We start from the raw sequence: 21827 nt of genomic DNA, 5'->3' as shown, positions 1-21827 counted from the left end.
ACTTTGAAAGACGCTACAAACTGTGGAAAAGAAAAGTTAACTGCACACAAAGGACGGCAAATAGTAAATGATTATTAGCTGAGCGTGTTTTGTATGAGACGCATTATCGTCCAATAAAAAAAGCTAAATGAAGGGAAATCATCTTCGCTGAGCTACTTAAAACGTGAAGGCTGCGTTATTAACATTTTTGGAGGGAAATTAGAAATTAAAGAGTCGATTATACTGTGTGTTAAAAAAGAATGAATTAAGCTCCCTGGGAGGAAAATGGGAACACCAGAACACTGATTGAAGCTGGAAATCATCTGTCTCACTGTGGTAGGTCCTTTCCCGCAGTGTTGATATCATAGATGCGCCCAAAATGACTACTTCGGGATATCTGATGATCTTTGAAATAAGTTTTGAACTAGTTCAAATTATTGAGTCATTTTCTCGACCCAAAACTACATATTACACCCATCACATCCTGTCCTTTTGTTTATCTGTGATTCATTTCTCAAATATCTTTCATGCACTGAAACTCATCTTGAACTAATTTCTTTCTTATCAAAGTGCAAATTAGATAGTGTTCATTTTAGAGCAAAGAGAGTAACCCTGAAATGAACTTTCATATCGAACTATAAAGTGAGGAATCTTTGTCTGTGTGTCCTTCACATATCTCGAGAGGCGTTCATTTGATCTGCTTCAAACTGGGTGTGTTGCTGGGACCCAAGGACGTTCAATGATGAATTTGGTGCAATTTGGACTCACGACACGTTCAATATTAATAAACTTTGAATAAACAAGCAAACAGTGGCGGGGATTCAAGGCTCTGCAGAATCAAGCAGCGCGTCCTCCATAGCTGCTGACCGTGGCTCATTGACTGCAGGTCAGATGCTGGATGTACTAACGTTACAACTGAACTCTTCTTCACTTTCCTGAAGTCAACAGTTTGGTGGACTGGGCGTAGACTGACACTCCTTCCTAACAGACAGTGAGTGAGCTCTGACTTGAAATATATTACCAGCAACAACAACATTCAGGGAGACTATAGAGCCCTGAGCGAGCCCAAGCAATGACTTGCTGTTGGTCTAGAAATACGTTGAAGGTGTCAGGGCGAGCAGTTTCTCTTTCAAGCTACATGTTGCTTCGCCTGTTTGCTGATACATAGAGCAAATTAGGATATCTTCATTGGGAAAAACTGAAACAATCTAATGTCTGCATTAAGTCCATATATGAGGAGGTGTGAGTTGTGCATGTTGTCCACAGCAAGTTTGCCATGTTTTTGCTGCTAGATGCTGGATGTTTAAATGTTAAAAGCAAACTCTTCTTCAATTCCCTGAAATAACTTAGCATGAGTGGATAGCATACAGGAACAGCACCACTCTGCCAATGTAACTCCAAGTGTGTAAGGTTGGCAAACTAACTTATAACACTAATAACGTTACTGTTGCTTAAATACCTTCTTTAAATTTAACCCATGTGATACCTAATAACTGTGGTGGCTATGTCAAAGCAAACAACAAATACACTTGTTTGAGAATTAATACGTCTAAAGTGTATCTTTACACGTGTTTCTGACTGGGTGTGGCCGCAACTTGAGTGTATTTTTTGGAGGTGGATTTAGTGATTTGGGGGCCCCACTGTCTCCCTTTACTTTTCACCCTTTTTCCAACTGGGAATGTTGGTATTGGCAGAGATAAAGGAAGTACTCAAAACTTTGTTTATATGAGCTAGTGATGTCAGTTTCGGTTAATTTTCTTTTTTCTTTCAGTAGCCCAACACCCATTAAACGGTAACTAAGTGGTTTATTTTGAAGAAAAAAGCACAAAATACAAGAGGCCTTTAGTTTTAGTTCATGTATTGTATTGTATTTTCTGTTGGCTTTGCTAACAGACAGGCAGCTAGCCATGTTAACATTTGGAAACATAGTGGCCACTGTCCGCCCTCCGGTCTCCCGTGGTTTGCTAGCTGCTCTGCACAACGGCCGTTTGGGAGCTGGCTAGCGTTCATTCTGTCATTACTACTGGTAACACCATCCTGCGACTGAGAGGGCGTTGCTGCGGAAACATGGTACCCAACATGCAGTCTCCTAAGTCACTCCAGTGGGTAATGAGATTAATTTTGGGCATGTTTCCACAGCAATGCCACCATGGGTCAGGATGGTGTTACCAGCTGTTATCACTGAATGAGCGGCGAAGCTCAATACAGAGTGGCTGCGGCGGCTATCTAACCAGTGTAGACTACCTTGTCAGGTTTGTTGTGGTAAAGCATAGTGCTTGAACTAGTACTAAACTGAAGCTTGGCAAAATTAACGTATCGACTGAAACCAGTCAAAAAACTTCTTTGGGGTTAATCGATTAATGGTTAACCACGGACATCCCTTGAAAGAGCAGTCCTTGAGAAAGGTTCAAACACCAATCACAAGCCCAGGAATCAGCTCATTCTGAACAGGCTTGATTTGAGCAGGCGCTGCATTTATAAACAAAAATGAAACATGGACGTTTTTTCCCCTTTTTCATTCTCAGTTTTCCTGTCAAACTAACCTGCATTACGTGTGTGTTCTGCAGGTTCTGGAGTCCCTCCTTCAGGGTCTGCACTTGGTTCTTCAGCTGCTGTTTGTCCTCCAAACTCTTCTCCAGCTCTGCCTCCCGCTGTTTTAATTCTTCCCTCATTTTTAACAGTTGCTGCAAAAAAAAGGGGGAGAACAGTAAGCCACTAATGCTACTGTGAACTAACTAACCGTGACGATTCTAACCTCGTACTCGAACAGCTCTGGAAGCAGAGGAACAATCACCCATTTGTTTTATTAATATTTAGCATGTAATCCCTACATCGGTAATTAGAACTTCAGTTTAATACTACAGAAAAGCAATTAGACACTGACGTGAATTATATCTTCAATAAACATTTTCCAAAGAGAAAACAATCGTATTTTATTCTGTCTTATTCTATTTTGTTGTACGCGTCCAAGAAAAGTAATTTGCCAAATCCTTTCCTTGTGAGACACTCAAAAACCACAAATTATATATGGAGAAACAAACATCATGAGAGAATTAACACTCATAGGGGTTTTATCCTTGGCTGACACAAGAACTGGTGCTCAGAAACCTTTGATAGCTAAGTTATCTGCTAAACACAGATGGAAAGATTCACCTCCCGCTGTGTTAATTTCAACAAAACGAGGGTCGGCGAGACACAGGGGGTCTTTACAGCCAGGAATTTTCATCTGCAAAGCTACACATTAAGTGCCTTTGTGTGCACGCATTATAATTCACAAGTGGGGAAACGGGCTGCCAGTACATGCTGATAATATTTCATTGCAATTTGTGTGTCTGCGTGATACAACACGTGGACTCTGGGAAGGAGAGGTATCCAGTTTCAGTGTCTTCCAACTCATTTAATCCATTCACCTAATCTTTTCATAAACACACCGCGAGAGACGTAAGCTGGAAAGGTAATTACTCTCTGTGTGCAGAAATGAACAGCAGGACCTTAATGGATTCTCTTCTTCATCACATGAATCGATCTTAATTTCAATTACCTGTGACAGCTAGCTAAGTGAGGACACTTGACAAACGCTACAATGAGTCAATTCAGTAGTTCTTTGGTGTTGAAAAAGTTAAGAATTAATGGTTTCTGATATTACAAGCGTTGCTCTTTTGAAGGAGGAAAGGCTCGTTAAGAAGTCAGTGTCACCAAAATCACATGGTCTTAATCAGGAGATGGAGTTTGCCAAGTAGATGACGTGAAATAGAATTGTAGATGTTCAGTATCCATTCTTTCCCTTTATTTCCTCTGAGCAAACCTGTCCTCACTTCCAACTTGTCAAATACAGATATTTGGTCAGTGGCCCATGGTGTCAGTTACCAATCCACTGAGCACCTTGTACGTGATGCACAGGGCTGCGTTATTATCTGATGCTCTGAGCAAGGGCCGGAATATAAAGAGCAAAAAAGTATGGCGAGCAGGAGGGGAGGTGGATGGGTTAAACAAAGACAGGACTTTCTATCAGGAGACCACTGTTTGTGTCCCATGTGAAACTAGAAAATCAATCAATCGATCAATCAGTTTTTTTTTATAAAGCCCAATATCACGAATCACAATTTGCCTCAGAGGGCTTTACAGCATATGACATCCCTCTGTCCTAAGACCCTCGCAGCGGATAAGGAAAACTCCCCAAAAAAACCCTTTAATGTTCAAAATCAACACTGAGTAATTTTATAAAACGCAGCACAGTATGTCATGAACAAATGTGACATATCTTACATATATCTCACATACATAACGCTAGTAACACATACTTCTTTTAGCCAAAACATGATTTTTTTTCTTAACCTACCCTCTAACTTTTGTTGCCTAAACTTAAGTGTTGCAGCCATATGTTTGATTTGTGCTCTTCTTACCGTCTTTTCTTAAAAAACCTATAAAATCAATCAGGCAATCAGCACTCTGATTGGCTGTTAAACACTACAGGAAACAGTGATGTCACTGCTAAAATAAGACATAGATTACTCTCTCTGTCGCAGCTACACACATAAATAAATCTGGTTTTTGCAGTCGAGCCCTCGGCCGTTGGAAATGATTTGGATTCTTCATCGTTGGTTCGGAAACATGGACAGACCCTGAAGAGTGGGCTTCCAAGAATTATCTGTCTGCTGATGAAGATCTTTTGATATGAATGAAAGCTAAAGAGATGCTTCAACATGGACAATGTGATGAGACTGTTTGTCAGGCTAGGAAGGAACTTTGATTGGCAGCTAAAGATGAAGTAGCGATGCCTCCTCTTCTCCTAAGTATTTGCATGTGCACTCAACAAGGTAAAAGGGAAAGACTTTGTAGTTTGTCTATGCACACAAAACGCTTAGTTCTCTCAAATCCAATCGTTTAAATCCTTGTCATCCAAACAGCCTAACAACATGAGCAACTATAACCTCACCAACCCAGGACCTTCACATCCAGCGTCTTCACCTGCAAGATCGTCTGAGACCAGGCACCTGGACACATGATACAGCAAGTGTTTGCAAAAACTTCTACACAAGTCAGAAACCGTCTCAGAGGCACTCATCTTAGTGGCTTGTCTCAGACCATCTTGCAGGTGAAGAAACTAGATGTGGAGGTCCCGGGCTGGCCTACTAGACCGGTTGGGTGTACTGCCAAATTCTCGGAAACGACTCTGGAGACAGCTGATTTTAGTGAAATGAACATTCAATTTATGAGCAGCAGCTCCGGTGGACATTCCTGCAGTCAGCATACCAATGACACGCTCCCTCAAAACTGGCGACATCTGTGGCATTGTGATCACACTGCACATTTTAAATTGGACTTTTATTGTGACCAGCCCGAGGTGCATCTGTTTAACAATCATGCTGTTGAATTGGCATCTTGATATGTAATTTCTCTTTTGGTGTTTATTCTTTTTACTTTACCGTCCTTGCTTCCTGAAAATATTTCATAAATTGTTTGTTTACCTGAATATATTTTCTCATGTTAAAGTTCCTATTTTCTGATATTTCTTAATGTCAGACACTGAATGCCTCACTCTGTCTGTCTTAATAAATGTTGATAGGCTGTATAAACACCAGGGAACGATGGAAATATGGACATTTATTGTTCTATACCCGATAAAGTTTGACGTAATGGCAGTATGTTGTATCTTATGAATATAAACATGTAGTCAATAAACCAATTTAAAAGCAGTTATACCAACCACTGAGATGGGGTTTAATTTGGGAATGGAAGATTGAAGATGCCGTCCAGCGACATTCAGAAGCAAATATACTGTATGGTATTCAAGGCACATTTTCAAAGAAAGAAACAATTCAATACTTCTCATAATGTTCCTTGGAAATAAATGGCCTGAAATTGTTTTGATAGCCTTGGGTTTGTTCCAAAAAGTATCTAAGCGCTGTTTGAATCATAGCACACAACCCTCCAATCCCAAGTAAAAGCCCGTTCCATTTGCAAATACGCTTTTCTTTAACCTGAGTAAACCTGAAAATATTTTTTTAGCAGCTCTTCAGGAAAGACCAACAGCTGCTCCAGACAGCTGTACTTTTCTACTTGTTCCTGCACAGCACTTACTTTTAAAGTGCAAGGTCATGAATAAATGACAGTCGTCTTGCATAGAAATTCAATGGGCTAACCTGACGACCTTGTTTTTAAAAAGAACTAGATGCAGAACAGAAAGGAAAAGAAGATTAAACTTATTGTCGGACTGATGATTGGAAAAGTGTATGTGTATGTATACCTTCTGCATGCCTTGCAGAGCCTGCTGCAGGAAGCTGAGCTGCTGAGAGTGTGTGTTGTCCTCCTCACTGCTCATTGGTTGGTTCTTGCCCTGCTCCTGTTTGAGCAGCTCCACCTCGTTCCTGTAGGCGTCCAGCTGACAGCGCAGGGAGTCGTTCTCCTCCTTTAAGGCTTCTGCTTGGGAAACACCTACAGATTCATAAAGAAAGTATAGAGAACAGTATGGAACATGGTGTTTATTATGTATGACACTGTCACAGTTGTTGCGGTCTCAGTTTCACAGTGTAGCTTTTGATCAAAATATTGAAGCTTGTATATTTGTCACACCGTGACATTTACAGTTCTCATCTGATTGCTCGTTGCTCATTGAGTTGAGAGCAGACACAGAAATATTGAGTAGGATTGCAGGGCTAGTGAGCATCTTAACATTCCAAGCATAATGGCAAAAGAGCAGAGCTCAATTTTACTTTCTATGCAAATCTGAGGCATCTTGAAACACAAAATGGCAAATGTCCTCTTGATATATTTCTGCTGCTTAATATATCTTCACCCGCTCCTGCAGGACAGGGTCTATCAGGAAAAGATTATTAAAACTCCTTAAACTAATAAATATTTCTCTACAACAGCAAACACATATCACTCATTAAGATTTTAACACCCAAAAAAAATCATCTAATCTGTTCCATCAGGACTGTGTGGGTCTGATTTGATTTGACTGAGGCCTACTCCACGTGTTTCTGAACAGGATGTTTTTCCCTCCTTCCTTCTCATACAAAACATCCTGTTCACACAAGCAGTGCTCTCAAAAAAATCTCTGTCCAAACGAAAATGCAAAAACACAACTAAGACTCTGTTAAGAGCATGTCATACCAACAGGCAGCGACGTAACTACAACCCTAAAGCCACACAAACAAGGGGAAGACACTGCCCAATCAGATGCCTAAAAAAGCTTTTACTGGAAGGCTACCTGGAGCAGTGGGGAGAGAGCAACTTTGTGTGTGGACATGCAGAAAGTCATCCACGTGGCACGTTGATGCAGTGGTCAGCATTGTTGCCTCACAGCAAGAGAACTCCAGCTTCAAACCCAGGGTGGGGGTGCCCTTCTGTGTGCATGTTCTCCCCGTGTCAGCATGGGTTTTCTCCTGGTACTCCAGCTTCCTCCCACAGTCCAAAGACATGCAGGTTAACTGGTGACTCTAAATTGTCTGTAGGTGTGAATGTGAGTGTGAATGGTTGTCTGTCTCTATGTGTCAGCCCTGTGATAGTCTGTCCAGGGTGTACCCTGCCTTTCGCCCAATGTCAGCTGGGATAGGCTCCAGCCCCTCGCGGCCCCCAACGGATAAGCGGTTACGGAAAATCAATGAATGCAAAAAGCCCCATTAGTGGCAAGGCTGAAACCGGCACTGTCTTTGGTCACGTGCACCATTGCACAAAATCTTGGTTCATTTATGACACCTAGTAGATCGATAACAGTGCACACTCTGACGTCTCAAGCCAAAAATTCAGTTTTCCTTGTCTACATGTTGTCAAAGCTTATGGAGTTTCTGAAAATCTTTACCCAGGAACGTCCAAAAGAGACGTAAAACACTTTCTGCGTGTGGATGAAAGGCCAAAATGCACAGAAAAGGCTACATTTTCAAATGTGTATCTATGTGTGTTTCAAATGCCTGTGCATGTGTGGACTAGGTCTGATGGATACTGTTTTTGATTCAAATGTTCAATGAGTGTTCTGTTCTAATGTGATACTCACCTCTGACTAACTTCTACCTAGTAACAGTGGCCAAACTTATTGTTATAATTAGGAGAGACCTGCGCTTCCCTTTGAGCAAAACTGAATGTATGTTTTTCAAAAGATTTTGTTTAAGAGAAGGGATGACATTCAGCAAAGAGCTGCAGGCTGGAATCAAACCCACAGCCTCTGTGGCAAAGACAGTGCCTTTGTATATGAGGCACCTGCTCTATCCACTGAGCTCCTGGGTGCTCCATTGAAGCTATGTTTTTAAGACAATCTTGAAATGGGAATACAGAATTGGGAAAAACACTTTAGGAACCAGCGGCTCTCTCCACTTCACAACTCTACTGACAGCGGCCTGACAACACAGCAAACAAGCCCACAGCTGTCATCAGATTTCAGTTCATATGTTGCTTAATCCTGAATGGTGCAAACTCTCAAGGTACCATGCTGTCAAGCTATGTGTAAATTATCATTTTGATATTCACTCTGTGTCCGATAATCCAACACTGACAGTATATCAATATGGCAGAGTGAAAGCGGTGATAATCCCAGTGTGCATGCCACTAGCTTTGTCCACTAGCTCTCTCCTGGACATTTGACCTGACCTATTGAGCAAAGAGAGGAGACAGTGGGGGTTATTATTATATGAGACCTGCTCAGCTCCAGAGATGTCCGGTATTATCAGCTCTGCTCTCCTCCTGTGGGCCTTGAGGGGGAAGCTCTTTGGGAAAGTGCAATACACTGACTGGACTGGGGAGATAAGCCCCATCCTGTGTGTGTGTGTGTGTGTGTGTGTGTGTGTGTGTGTGTGTGAGAGAGAGAGAGAGAGAGCGCATGAATGCGTGTCTGGTTCGGTTTTGTGTGGGCGTTCATGAGTGCTGCCTGCAGTCTATCATGGAGGACCATTGGCAGTGTTAATGAACTCTTGCTGGGTGAGTGTGTGTGTGTGTGTCCACGCTGTGTTTGTGTGTACTTTTCTCCCAGCGAAATGAAGGGTTTGAGGTGAGAAGAGTATTGATCTGAGAGCCTCATCAACTTGGTGTGAGGGGATGTCAACCGCTTGGCCAAATTCAGAGCAATTCCCCTTCTGTTACATAACAGGCGGCAGAATCGACCCTCAGATATCCATGAGCGTGCACACACAAACACACACACACACACAGGCATACAGTTGTGCACACAAGCAGTTCTTTCGCTTTCCACTCCGTACATGAGTCAGACACAGAGCATCGATTCAATTTTTAAGAGGCTGCAGTCATAACACAGGTGTTTTCAGCATGCCTGGTTGACGTGTAAACATGCCCCCTTTGCTTAGAGGTTAGTGAGTAAAGAGGGTGTAACAGTCGGCCTGTTAACACAAATACCAAGAAGTGTCACATTAACACTCATCACCTCAGCCAATCCTGTAGCATCGAGCGAAATGACAGGTCTCTGACAGCAATGCTAATTACTGATAGCTAAATAGCAAGGTTGCAAAAGAGAAGGGGCTGAGCTGACGGCTGCATTTACATACATTTGCATGCTGATTAGAGAAGCTGTCATATTAGCAAATGGCAGAGATCAGAATGATTAAAAGGCAAGAAGAGAGAGTATGCGAACAACACGCAGAGAGGCACAAAACATAAGATGAGCGACGACCCTACATGTGGCGGCAGCAGTTACAGCATGTTGCCCTGGCGACTACTCCAGACTTATGGGTTATTGTAATGGGGACTGAGAGATAAGGAGCAGCGTTAGTTTTGTTGCTTCAGCAAACACACAGCGGCTCCTTCGAGGAGAAAAACAGAGGATTATGGCACTTCAGTGGCACCCTGATCTGAAATTAGACGGCAGCTGGCAGGTGTGGACAGATTCACACACACACACACGTACACACTCGTATAGAGCCGTGTGCATTCACAAGGGTGGGCTGGGGTGGATGTCCTTTAGTAGTCATGTTCAACATCAACTCAGCAAAGCGTGCACGGTGTCAGCATCTTGACGTACTTTGAATGTGTTTTTTATTCATGTGGAGTTGTCAGATGGTTGTCAGATGCTCGGGGGATGATTACTGTCATTTCAGTCAAACACAGCTGTCTCCCTCAGTTATTTAACACTCTCAGTGTTCATCCTCTGAAGATCTTGATCATTGTATGGCCTGTCATGTTGACGGAAGTGCTGAACTGTGAATATGTGCGTGCGTACGCATACCTGAGTCCTCCGAGTCCTTGCTGTCGGGGGAGTCTTCCATGTCATCGTCCGACATCTCCATCTCCTCCTCTCGCCTGATGCCCATCAGCTGCTCGTTGTGCATGTTTCTTATCTCCTGCAAGACACAAGAGCCACAAGAGGGGTGGATCAGAATTTCAAAGACCCACAGGTGATGAGCGTATTAGCAGGTGCTAGGAGGAACAGGATGCACCTTGTTGATTTCAGTAATGTTAAGCATTAGCTGTAAGGAATACTTTTAACAGACCAGAACAAAGGAGATGAATAGAGATGAAAGGATGGTCTCAGAGCTGGGGATAAACTCCTCCTCTGGCACAGCGACAGGGCAGATGGTAGCACAAATATAGCCAGACCCCACAGTTTTGTACTTTTCTGTTCTTGTTACTTGGATAAAACACTCACATTCACGCAGCTAAAGTACAAAACAAGTATGTAACACTTATAACCACAGCTCCTGTCAAACATTTCAAAGCACTAACCACATCAGAAGACACTGATTTAACACGACAAGGCACGAAATGTCTTCATGTGTTCTGTTTTGTTTTCACACACATCTGGAAACTCGATGTAGTAACTGTAAAAAACACCAATCTTCCCTGTTTCACATGCAGAAGCTCTAATGACTACATCTGTCTGGGGACCAGTAACCAGAAGCAGGTTTCAAAATGGTTTAAAGATTAAGGACAAACCACTGAATTGGACTGGCTGTAAATTAGCCCAAACCCTGCATGTCTGTGTCAAGAGAGAAGCAAAACAAACAAACAAACTAATCCTTGTGATGCATTAAATACAACAGAGAGTCCATGCTCACACCAGACCGTGAACATGCCGCTGATGAGGATCTGTGGGTTTTAAAATACCATTCAGCTTTCATTCCCTGCTGTGAGCTGATGTTTGAGCAAAGGCGCCGTGGCTCCATTAAAAGAAGAGGTCTGATGATAATGGAGCAGGAGAACAGAGAGCACGGCTAACTATGATATTAAGAGACACAGACTGATGTACCTTTTCCACTTCACATGCTTCAAGGTCATGGAAAAATGTTCACGCAACACAAGTGGATCACACTGAGGTCAGGGTCAGACATGGCGTACACATGGGCGGCTCAAAATACTTTTAAATGTTCTCTAGTATTTAAGACCTCATGCTCTGACAGGCAGATGCCTAAAATTTTACTTTCCTTTATCTTGTAACAATATCTCTGAAAGAAAAATTAGTCACTATTAGCCTTGTCAAAAATATCGATTTATAGATATATCATAAGAAATATGGATTCTGAATATCTGAAATGGTTTCAATACTGATTTTTCGCATTGTCGTTACTATAATGAAGTTTATTTACATAGCACATTTCAAAGCCAGTGAAATACAATAAAATAAAGATAATAAAGGAGAAAGTAAATTCAGTGACATAGCAATAAAATAGACCGCTCAGATAAAATCAGGATATACTTTCCGCTAGAAGTTCGTTTTTAGTAGAAACTTAAACGAAGACAGTGATTCAGACAGCTTTATATCCCCAGGCAGGTCGTTCCAGAGCCTCGGGGCCCTGATTTCTAAAGCTCTGTCCCGTTTAAGTCTTCAGCCTGGACTCTGGAACAGTCAAAAGACCTCTGCCCGAGGATCTCAAAGTACGTAAAGGTTTATAAGGGATTAAAAGGTCTGAAATGTAATCTGGAGCCGGGCCATGAGGAGCCTTAAAGTGATCAATAAGATCTTAAAATCAATCCTGAAGCAGACAGGGGCCAATGTAAAGAGGCTCACACAGGTGTGATGTGATCGTACTTCTTGGTTCTGGTTAAAAGCAGAGCAGCTGAGTTTTGTACAACCTGTAGTCGTACTATCAGCACTACTTTGTTGCTCTCTCCTCTCTCTATCAGTGAGTTGACATGCGTAGTGCCCCTATAGCCCCGCCTCCTGTCACTTGCACTTTATTGCCTTTCAAATGTGTGACACATCAGAGGCTTTTGAACGTGTGCACTACAGCAGGAAAAACATTGTTTTCATTGATCTAAAAAAGTTTTAGTTTACTACAGTCCAGTAGTAAGTACAGTTGGTTTTTTTTATGTTATAGCCTTGCTATTTATCTTTCATTTAAAAAAATGTCACGCTCTCAATGTCAATTTTTCACTGTGGTGTATCAAATATAAAAATAGCATCAAAATACTGATCAGTTTTAAAGTAATTTTTGGGGCTTTTTGCTTGTATTTGATAAGACAGCTATGGCATGGAGAGAGGACAGAAAGAGGGGGAGTGACATGCAGCAGGGGGCCGTGGGTTGGATTGAGCCTGCGTCTACTGCGGCAAGGACACGGCCTTTGTGCATGGGGCGCCTGCTCTACCAGGTGAGCTAGTGGGTGCCCCCAAATAGTGATATTTCTGAGGGTACTGTACCAAAGGTAAAACTTCCGGTATAATGACAACATGAGTCGCTATATTATTTTCTGAGAAGATGATTTGTATCAATGCTTAGTTGTCGCCTGGTCCTGGCTGAGAAAGACTTTCAATAAGAGCTTTCCTGACTAATGTATGCTATGGCTGTGTATTGGCAAGAACCAGGGGATTCGATATACTGTTCAATATATTGTGATACATTGTGAGACTGTAGGCTAGATGATATTGTTGCGACTTATTAAAAAACCTTACTTAAGGAGCCAGCTGTGTGCCCTTTATGACTGCCTGTGTTCTTTGTTTTGACACCAGCAATATGTTGTTACATTGAGTATAAGAGGCAAATGGCTGAAGACAGAGTACAACACTGCTATCGAGCCACCAGGGGTTTAAACACAACAAAACGTAAACCACTGTCACAAATATCCACACGTAAATTATTAAGTAAAAATCAATAGTGTTTTTGACAATCAATACAGTATCACAAAACATAATGTCGTATTGTCTTACACCACTAATGTATACAACACGTCACCTATTATAGCAGGATCAGACAGTTAGGGAGTAGCCAAGAATTATTTGAGTTGATAATAATGTTATTATGACAGTGATTCCACAATAATCTACAGTGTTGAACCTTCATCACAGCTCAACAAAGGCTTTCCAGTAAGATCCAGTCCAATAAAGACAAGTCTGCTACAGGCAGGGAATCAATCAATATCACCTTAATAAGACTTCTGTGTCTCCTGCAACTTCAAAGTTCATGGAATGAAGTTCTATCACAAATATTACTTCACTCACCTTCAGTAACCTTACAGCTTTGATAAAGCTGACTACCAGTGAAACACACATGTACATAATGTACCAACGACACCAGTGGTAAAGACATGAGTGCTCTATCAATGAAAAATCCCCCACAGGCTGAAAAATACTCTAAAAAGCCAAGACGCTGCCCGCGAGTAAATAAACTTACAAGCATCTGTCAGCTGACGTTGTCAGCCCGAGCCCATGGCAGAGGTCAAACAGGTACTCTACACACACAAACACACGCAGACACACAACCATCTGGTGTGTACATAGAACACTGGGCACACAAACATTTACCGCATACACAAAGGCGCTCACACACCACACATAAACACTGTTGGAGGGAAGCAGCTGTTGTCTGACTCTGCCTGGGAGCCGCAGCTACTCCACGCCACCGCTCGCTCCTCCATATTTCACCTCTGGGCCACAGAATCATACTGAATATACAATATGACTGAGAGTGAAACTGGCTGCCTATTTGATGATAAAACTGCCTCTGAGCAACCGCACTTACTTACCTATGCTCTTTACACCGGCCAGTGGCTGCCAGTCTGCAGCCTCTGAGGCAGGTCTCTATAATCTATGTGAAAATAAACTCGCATTAAGCCGTATTTCTGATTCGGAATTAAATCACTCCGTGTAATGTGAAAGAATGACCACTTGTGCTGACAGTTACAGAGAATTAGCGCCCACCTCCGCAGCTATGTGCAGCTTTTCCAACACTTTTAGCCCATTATTTTGGGTCTCTGACCTTCACACAGAATGTATGGTCGGGTCTCACAGCTCTTATTACTCCCACATATAAAACCTAAGGCAGTCGATTCCAGCTCACACAAGCTGAGAGTGTGCCGCCGGCCCAGCAATAAATGACAGAGGGCAAGTAAACATGTCACTGGTGAAGAAATCTGAGCACCAAGAGTCCAAAGTATTGTTCTCAGTGGTTGGTGGTGACCAAACCAAAGCAAAAAGATGAGTAAATATTAAACTTGTTCTTTATTAAGTGACCAGAAACACGGCTCAGATGGGACGCTGTCAGTGGCTGTTGGATGTGTGTGTAGGCAACGGTTTACTGACGGTCATTTTCTACGGGTTCTCTGACTTCCTGGTAGGGCTGGGTGATATAGAGAAAATCAAACATCTTGATTTCAGTTTTGCGATAATATTGCAGGGTTGACTACTGTTGCTCTCACAAAATATTCACACAATGAGATTTTTGATAAATAATCATCAGCAAAGTGGATATAATGACTAAGTGGGTCAAGGCAAATAATAGAACAGCTATAAAAATCGTGGACAAAAGCTGTAAATACAACACTAGCATATCAACACCTTAAAAAGTTGATATGGCAGAGTTGTTAGTAAACAGTTGCTTATTTACACATTAAGGAGATACCAAATAACATTGTAATTTATTTGTTTCTGGCCATCTGATAAATTTAAGTCCAATATTCACTCTCTTTTAGCCGTTTTCCCTTTTGACTTCTGTTCGAAATATCTGTCTCTCTGGTTGCTACATGCTCCACTATGTTCACTAGCTGGTCACTTTGAATCCTTTAGGGTAGTGGTTCCCAACTGGAAGGTTGCGGGTCCTTTCTAAATGGACCGCAAGTGAGTGACGAATGTGTCAAGTCTGTAAAAAACACACTTCATTTTGAAGTACAGTGAATTTCCAGCACAGAGCTTTCATTTTCAAGTGCTGTTTTCTTCCATAGCGTGAGGAATAACAGACAGCTACTTGACAGAAACGGCAAACTGGCTCGACGACATGTTCAAATCCAAGTATGACACTAAGTGTATTAAACTGTGTGGACCTTGAACTAATGACTAAGGAAGAATCTGGACGCTGTGGCTGGACCAGTTGGGAACCACTGCTTTATGGAGGATATAAAGGTCCAGAGTGCAGGATTTAATGCATCTAGTGGTGAGGTTGGTTTGCCTGTTCTGGGCTACTGTAGAGACAACGTGGCGGACTCTATGGAGGAGGACTCACTCTGTATATAGATATAAAAGGCTCATTCTGAGGCAGCGGAAACACAATGATTCTTAGTTTCAGGTGATTACATTCCATTTCTGATACATCCTCCTAAATCCTACACACTGGATGTTTATTTATTTGATCCATGTTTTTTATTGCAGTTCAGTGTGACCTCACCTGTCTGACACAGGCTATTATATGGTCTGATTCTGAGCTAATTCCCTACTGTGTATAAACTTACTGTGACCCTAACAGACAGCTGCAAAGACACAGATTCGATTTGGGCCAATGCGAAACCAAGTCTTCCAAATGACTTCATCTGTCTGTTCGCCTCTCACTCTGACACTCACAAACACACAATAAAACACAGTGTATGCGGTGTCACACTGAAAGGCGATAAACTTTGTTCTCACAGCTATAATAAAGTGTAAAGTAGCTGGAAGAGAAAAAACACAAAGAATGTTTGAACCAAGATGTCATTTCAATGATTTTTTTCATAACAGTGTTTTCTGAATGGAGGACAAATTCAGCAGCAGAGTGTCCGCCCACAGCGGTCTCTTTCACTTGCATCTATGCATCACGCTGTACTCCCTGGTGTACGCAGTGTGTATACAGCAACTCTTTAGATGGAAGGGAGAAGAAAGAACGGACAGATCCCCGGAGGCCTTGATGAAAACACTCTGGTATTCACATAATAGATGTTAATACTTCCTACAAGAGTGCATATAGTTTCCTCCATGCCATATACACTCCTATATATAGGAGATATATGATATATAGAGGAGTGAATCTCCAATGAGTGGATCCCCGAGAGACCCTCAAGGTCTGAGTGAGGGGCAGGGAGAACAATGCAAAAGCGGCCCTTACTGACGTCACACAATCAGACATGTACTCAAGCGTCTGCATAAAAACATGCATCATCCAGCTTCCTACTTACTCATCAAGTGTGTGTTAAGAGACCTCCACCAAAGCTATTATAAGCATACGTTCTAACAAACAGTCGCTGTCACGGATGGGTGAAGTTTTAGATTATCAGTGATATGACTCTGCAGCAACATTACAACAACAACTTTGCTTTGTAACACCTACCTTTAAAGAGAAGTTTTTGTACAAGTTGATTGCTGCTTCTGCTTCATCTTAAATCTGCTGTTTTATATACTGAGGTTCAAAGAGACTTACCAATTAGATATGAGCTTATATTGTCCATTAGACCCAGGACTGCACTCCACACTCCAGACCCTCCATTACATACAACGTGTTATCATGCTACAGTAACAACTGTAATGCTCCATTTGGCAGAGGGGGAAACATAGCAGGTAGTAGATGATATAAATGCTGTTAGGTTTGAGAACGCTTTTATGTCTTAAGATGTTCCTCCTTAAAGCTGGGGTAGACAGTTTCTTTTTTTGCATCATTGGGCAAAAATCTTATAATTAATGTTAAGCATCTTGTAATTCAAGTGGTCTGAGAGAAAATGACTTCTGCACCTTCTCTTGGCTCCATTTTTAGAAAGTCTGACGGGAGACACAGGTCATTTCAGAGAGTGGGCGTCTCTACTAGCTGTTCTACAACTGCAGATGGGTGTGCGCATGTGTGTTCAGATGGTGACAGCTTGGTGGAGAAAGTTGCTATTCCAGCACTGGCAACAACTGGCTACACTGCAAAGCAAAAATGACGATGGACTTCTTAAAAAGAGAGTCTGATAGATGCAGAATCTGGTGACGCATTTCAGAGATGGAGAGAAAATGTTGCTATTAGTTTCGCTTCTGCTAATCGGGCTGCTGCTAATTCAAGTTAATGTTTATTAAGTGCAAAGAAGACAGGACGATAATTCTCATGGAACTGCCACTATATAACAGTCACAGTTGGGATGGTTGAAATGAATGACTAGTACTTGTACATGTAAGTGTGTGCGTATTTTGCTACTCTAGTAGGAGGGGCTTAAGACTAAAAAGGGAGAGCTGCAGACGGGGGGCTGTATTTTCAAATTCTGGTTTTATTTTTGCCTTTCCCAGAAAACTGTCTACCCCAGCTTTAATGATCCATTGAAAAAAATATCCTTACAATTTGTTGGTGCAGGGGGAGAAGGCTTGTACAGAGTTACCTGTGTGCTGGACACCCTTAGAAATGGAAAACTCACCCAGCAGCTTGTATCCAATTCTTGGGGCAGGGCAGTGATGGAGGAAGGGGAGGATGTAGGGGCAGAGGTTTGGACCTGGGTGTCTGTATCGTACACTGGCTGCAGTGAGCAGGTACCTGTTCTGTATCCAGGCTTCGTTCAAAGTACTTACTGTAACAAGGAGTCTGCTCTTTTGACTTCTGATTTCACCTATTTTGTCTTCTCTGGGTTGAGTATAATTATGTAGCATAAGCATCTAACGATCAAATAATAAAAATAAGGACTTTATAATGAGCAAAGAGGGAGACAGGCGTTGAACAAAATGGGATCAAGTCTAATTTTTCCAAAATGAGGTGAACAACAGAATCAAATTCAAGTGTACTAACCTCTGCTTGTTTGCGCCACATGTCCAGGTTCTTGCGCTGAGCTTTGGAGAAATGGTCCCATGCCTTTTGTTTGGAAGCAGCTTGGAATACAGACACAATCTGTTCAACTGTGGCGGGATGCAGGGAAGGACCAGAGATCATCCAGAGACAGAGAGAGAGAGAGAAAGACAGAGGGCAGGTGGGAAGGAGCAGAGGAGTGAGAAAGTGGAGTCAACTAAGGATGTAAAGAACTATGTATGTGTGTGTGTGTATGTGTGTGTTTGTTTACATGTGCGTGTGCAAGCGTGTGGTCTACTTACCAGCTGATGCCAGTGCATCATCTCATGGATGGCTGATCAGTTAGCTCTCACACGCTTAACTTCAACAACATAAATAAATCATACATTTTCCCAACATACTTAAATTATATATGTTCCTTCACATGAAATGAAGCCCCTGAACACTGCAGCTCTGCTAATACTGACTCAATATTTATGAGCCAATGGACTGGCGCTACAGAAGGGGTGGTCACTTTGGTCCAGATAGTGTTGTAGTGCTGGATATTGGACCAGTCTCAAGACCACTTTTTGAAGGTTGTGGTCTAGTCTCTGACGTGACCCCATTTTTACTCTTAGACAAAGAGTACTCTAGATTTTATTTCAAGACTGGTCAAAACCGCAACTGCAGGGATATCATTACATTTCCTGTCCAAAAAAAGAATTGAATTGAATTGAAGAGTTGAATTTAGATGGTGAAGTTGATTTCAGCTTTTCAGCATTTGTTGCTGAAAGAAAACAAAAATTCCCACACATAAAAGTTACCTCTGCGATTCATTTTAGCCCCGTTTCCACCAAACACTTTCGGTATGGTACCTTTGGAACCAAAAGTAACCCTTCAGACATGGTACCTAGACCCTAGTATTTCCACTGCAAACCATACGCTTAAATGTGTGTGGGGCTGTTGTCACTCACTGCTCCGTCCAGCACTCACTGTATGTCCTCATCCCCGGTGACACATATCAAAGTCTGCACCTCATTTATCATCCAAAGAACGAGGCTGTACGTCAACATTTTCAGAACAAAATAAAACAGGCTGCAGTGAGAGTCTCTCTCCATGGGATATTTAACAATAGTGGGTTTGTGCATTTAGTCCTTCTCAGGCAAGCTCAGGGGTTTAGTGTTGCAGGAGCCCACAGGAACGATGCTCTGCAATGCTTTTTTCTCTCTCCAAGAGGCAGCAAAACATCCTTTAATTTTGTAGTTATGAACAGTATGAACAGTGGTTACATGAGCCTCAAAACCAGCCACAACTCGGCCCTGAGCAGAGTGACCGTCCTCTGTTGACCAATCAACGGACTGCAGTGTTCACAGCTCCACCTTTTAGTACCAGATCTGTGTGCTCGGTACCCCAACAGAGGGGGGACCAAAAATGGGGAAGGTACAGAACAGTTCCATTGGTACCATCCACAACTTTTCACAGTGGAAATGGAAAAAAAAGTGTACCTAACTGTACCGTACCGCTCAGTAGAAATGGGGCTTTTGATTACTTAGGACTCATTTGTTTTCTGTGGGCGTTCTTATGGGAATCTTTCAGATCAATTTCAGAGGTGTTGAATGTTTGCACGTTCCACATTTTATCACAAGTCATGCAGTGTGAGACCTGCACTGGTCAGGTCTTGGTCTTGACTTGGTCCCAACCCCTCAAAGTTCTGGTCTTATTTCGGCCTTGATTCATGGTCATGTCTTGGTCTCCATGTAGGTGGTCTTCACTACAACACTGGGTCCAGCCTGAAATATCTACACTAGATAGCCATGACATGTTATCCTCTAAAGCCACCATGAAGTTGACAGCTGTAGTTTTAAGTAAAATGTCTTGATAACTATTGGATGGACTACTGCCTTAAAATTTGACAAGACATTCATGTCCCTCTACAAAATAACTGTAATTGCTTTGGTGATCTGCCGACTAATTTGTCAAATACTTTGTTGTAAGACCAAATATCTGCAAAACCAAGGACACTGCCATCACCCTCAGCTGTGATTTGTGTAGCATATATTAGCGTGCTAACACACTAAACTAAGAGAGTGAGGGTGGCAGATGTTATACCTGCTAAACACTGGTGTGTTTACAAAGACCTTCTGCTCCTAAAGGCAAGCTAACAGAGCTGTTAGCAAGGCTGCAGACTCTTTGTCTTGCTTAACATTTATTTAACAAAGGGAATTTTGCTAAGCAACTGGCAGCTGCCAAAAATAACCTACTTTAAGCGTGCCACTGTTGACCACTGTGCAGCTCCTCTACAGCAGAGGGCTGTTAAGAATCTTGCCCAAGGACACCTTGTAAAGTAGCAGAGTGTTCCAGATTTACTTTCCCTATGCAGATTTCTCTCTTCTTTTGAAAGGAAGGCTTCAAGCCTCGGTAGTTAACCCTTCATTACAGCTGTAACTGCAAGAGAACAGAGTACAAACAACAGCGGATTGAGCTGAGCCGAGTGAGCTTCTGTGGGTCAGGGAGTCTTATTAGGATCAGACCTTTAACTCTGAGGTTTCCACTGTTCTTACATGTCGTGTGTGTGATGACAGCTGCCCCCGGGTCTGTATAGCATGTGTCAGATTTTATCATAACTGAAGTGTTTTGATATTGTCATTCCTCTCTCAGCTATCTATCTGTTGTCATGTGGGTGGTCATGGAGGAGTGTATGGGTGGTCCGAGTATCCCAGAGGTCCTAATGTACACAGGGGGGTGAGTCAATATGACGGCCAGCTAAGTGTGCATGTGTGTGTGCTGGCAGAGTGGTGAGAGAGAGAGAACAGTACAGGGATCAATAGCATCTTCCCAGAACCCTGTAATTTGATGGAGCAGATCGATGGTGAAGGCAGAGACGAGAGGAAAGGGTACAGACAGACTTTCAGGCCTGTGAGCTTATATGCAACAAAGTGGTTCAAATAGAAACTCTTTCCACTGAGGTCTGCGGATTATCTTTAGAAAAAAGGGGGCATTGTTTCTGGAAAGGCAAGATGCTTTTGAGTCTTTCAAATTTATTTATTTATTTTTTTTCAACGCTTTGAGCACCACAAATGAAATTCTCTGCACCTCCATTGTATTAGCGCCGCAGCAGAAGATTGTAGAAGATTGAGAAGTCAATATCTCAAAACCAGACACATAAAGCGAGAGCTATCTGCATGGCGAGACACCGTCGGGATTAAGTGACAATATGTTTTTTTTATTTTTTTGACTTTTGGTGAGCTGACCTGTAAGGTGACACAATCAGAGACAGACCTGTGTGGATGTCAACTAAAAGAGGAGACAGGCTGAATTTATTGGTATGGATGGAGAGCTGTTCCCAAGTGAAACTTGTAAAACCTCCTCACAGGAGGCCGGTCTCTGTGATATCATTAATATGACCAGCATCGCACCAGGAGGAAGGCAAGGTCATGAATAGGAATGTGTTTGTATGGGCTGAAATGATGGAGGATGGCTAATACAAGGACAACCTCTCTCTCTCTCTGTGCTTTATACAAACACACACACACACACCTCTGTGTCTCCTACGTGTATTATTTATCCTATGAACGAAATGAAAACTGGGGACTTCACTTTGTTTTGAAGGATGTTTACGTTCTATTTAGCATGCATGTGGTGGGATACGCGGAGACAAAGTGCCGCGGGCGGTGGTGTAAACCAGCAGCTGCACAGCCAATGCTGTCAAAGGTTGGTGAGAGCAGTCTGCTTCGCCTTCGGCCTTTCATCAGCTGAAATGAGCTAAGCATGCATTTGCTGTGTATGTTTGGCCTCCACTGTATTCATGCAATGAATGTGTTGGGCTACTTACTGCCTCCACCTGAAGGAAACATGGATTATATTCCGCTGCAGTCGCAGGTACCATTATCACTTTACCCTTCAATGTTTAAGATATTTGTATCTTGGAGGGAATAAAAAACGAGCAGGACACTGAATGCCGAGTGGTTTGGGGTGATAAAACAGAACTGTTAGAAAAAGAAATAATAC

At 42.3% G+C, this 21827-nt stretch overlaps 1 protein-coding gene across 5 annotated transcripts in view; it reads right to left on the bottom strand.

Moving 5' to 3' along the window:
* Positions 1–21827, bottom strand: part of LOC125894527 (ecto-NOX disulfide-thiol exchanger 2-like) — a 277435-nt gene that overhangs the window by 17279 nt on the left and 238329 nt on the right. For all 5 annotated transcript variants that reach the window (XM_049585992.1, XM_049585993.1, XM_049585995.1 and 2 more), the window contains 4 exons: positions 17844–17950; positions 10151–10265; positions 6227–6414; positions 2523–2663 (listed from right to left, as the gene is read on the bottom strand). In XM_049585992.1, coding sequence (XP_049441949.1) covers positions 2523–2663; positions 6227–6414; positions 10151–10265; positions 17844–17950 — 551 coding nt within the window. The remainder of the gene's footprint in view (positions 1–2522; positions 2664–6226; positions 6415–10150; positions 10266–17843; positions 17951–21827) is intronic.

This window comes from Epinephelus fuscoguttatus, linkage group LG9, assembly GCF_011397635.1.
Source record: "Epinephelus fuscoguttatus linkage group LG9, E.fuscoguttatus.final_Chr_v1".
Classification (NCBI taxonomy): domain Eukaryota; kingdom Metazoa; phylum Chordata; class Actinopteri; order Perciformes; family Serranidae; genus Epinephelus; species Epinephelus fuscoguttatus.
The sequence above is the reverse complement of the archived record's forward strand: the minus strand, read 5'-3'. Positions and strand labels throughout refer to the sequence as shown.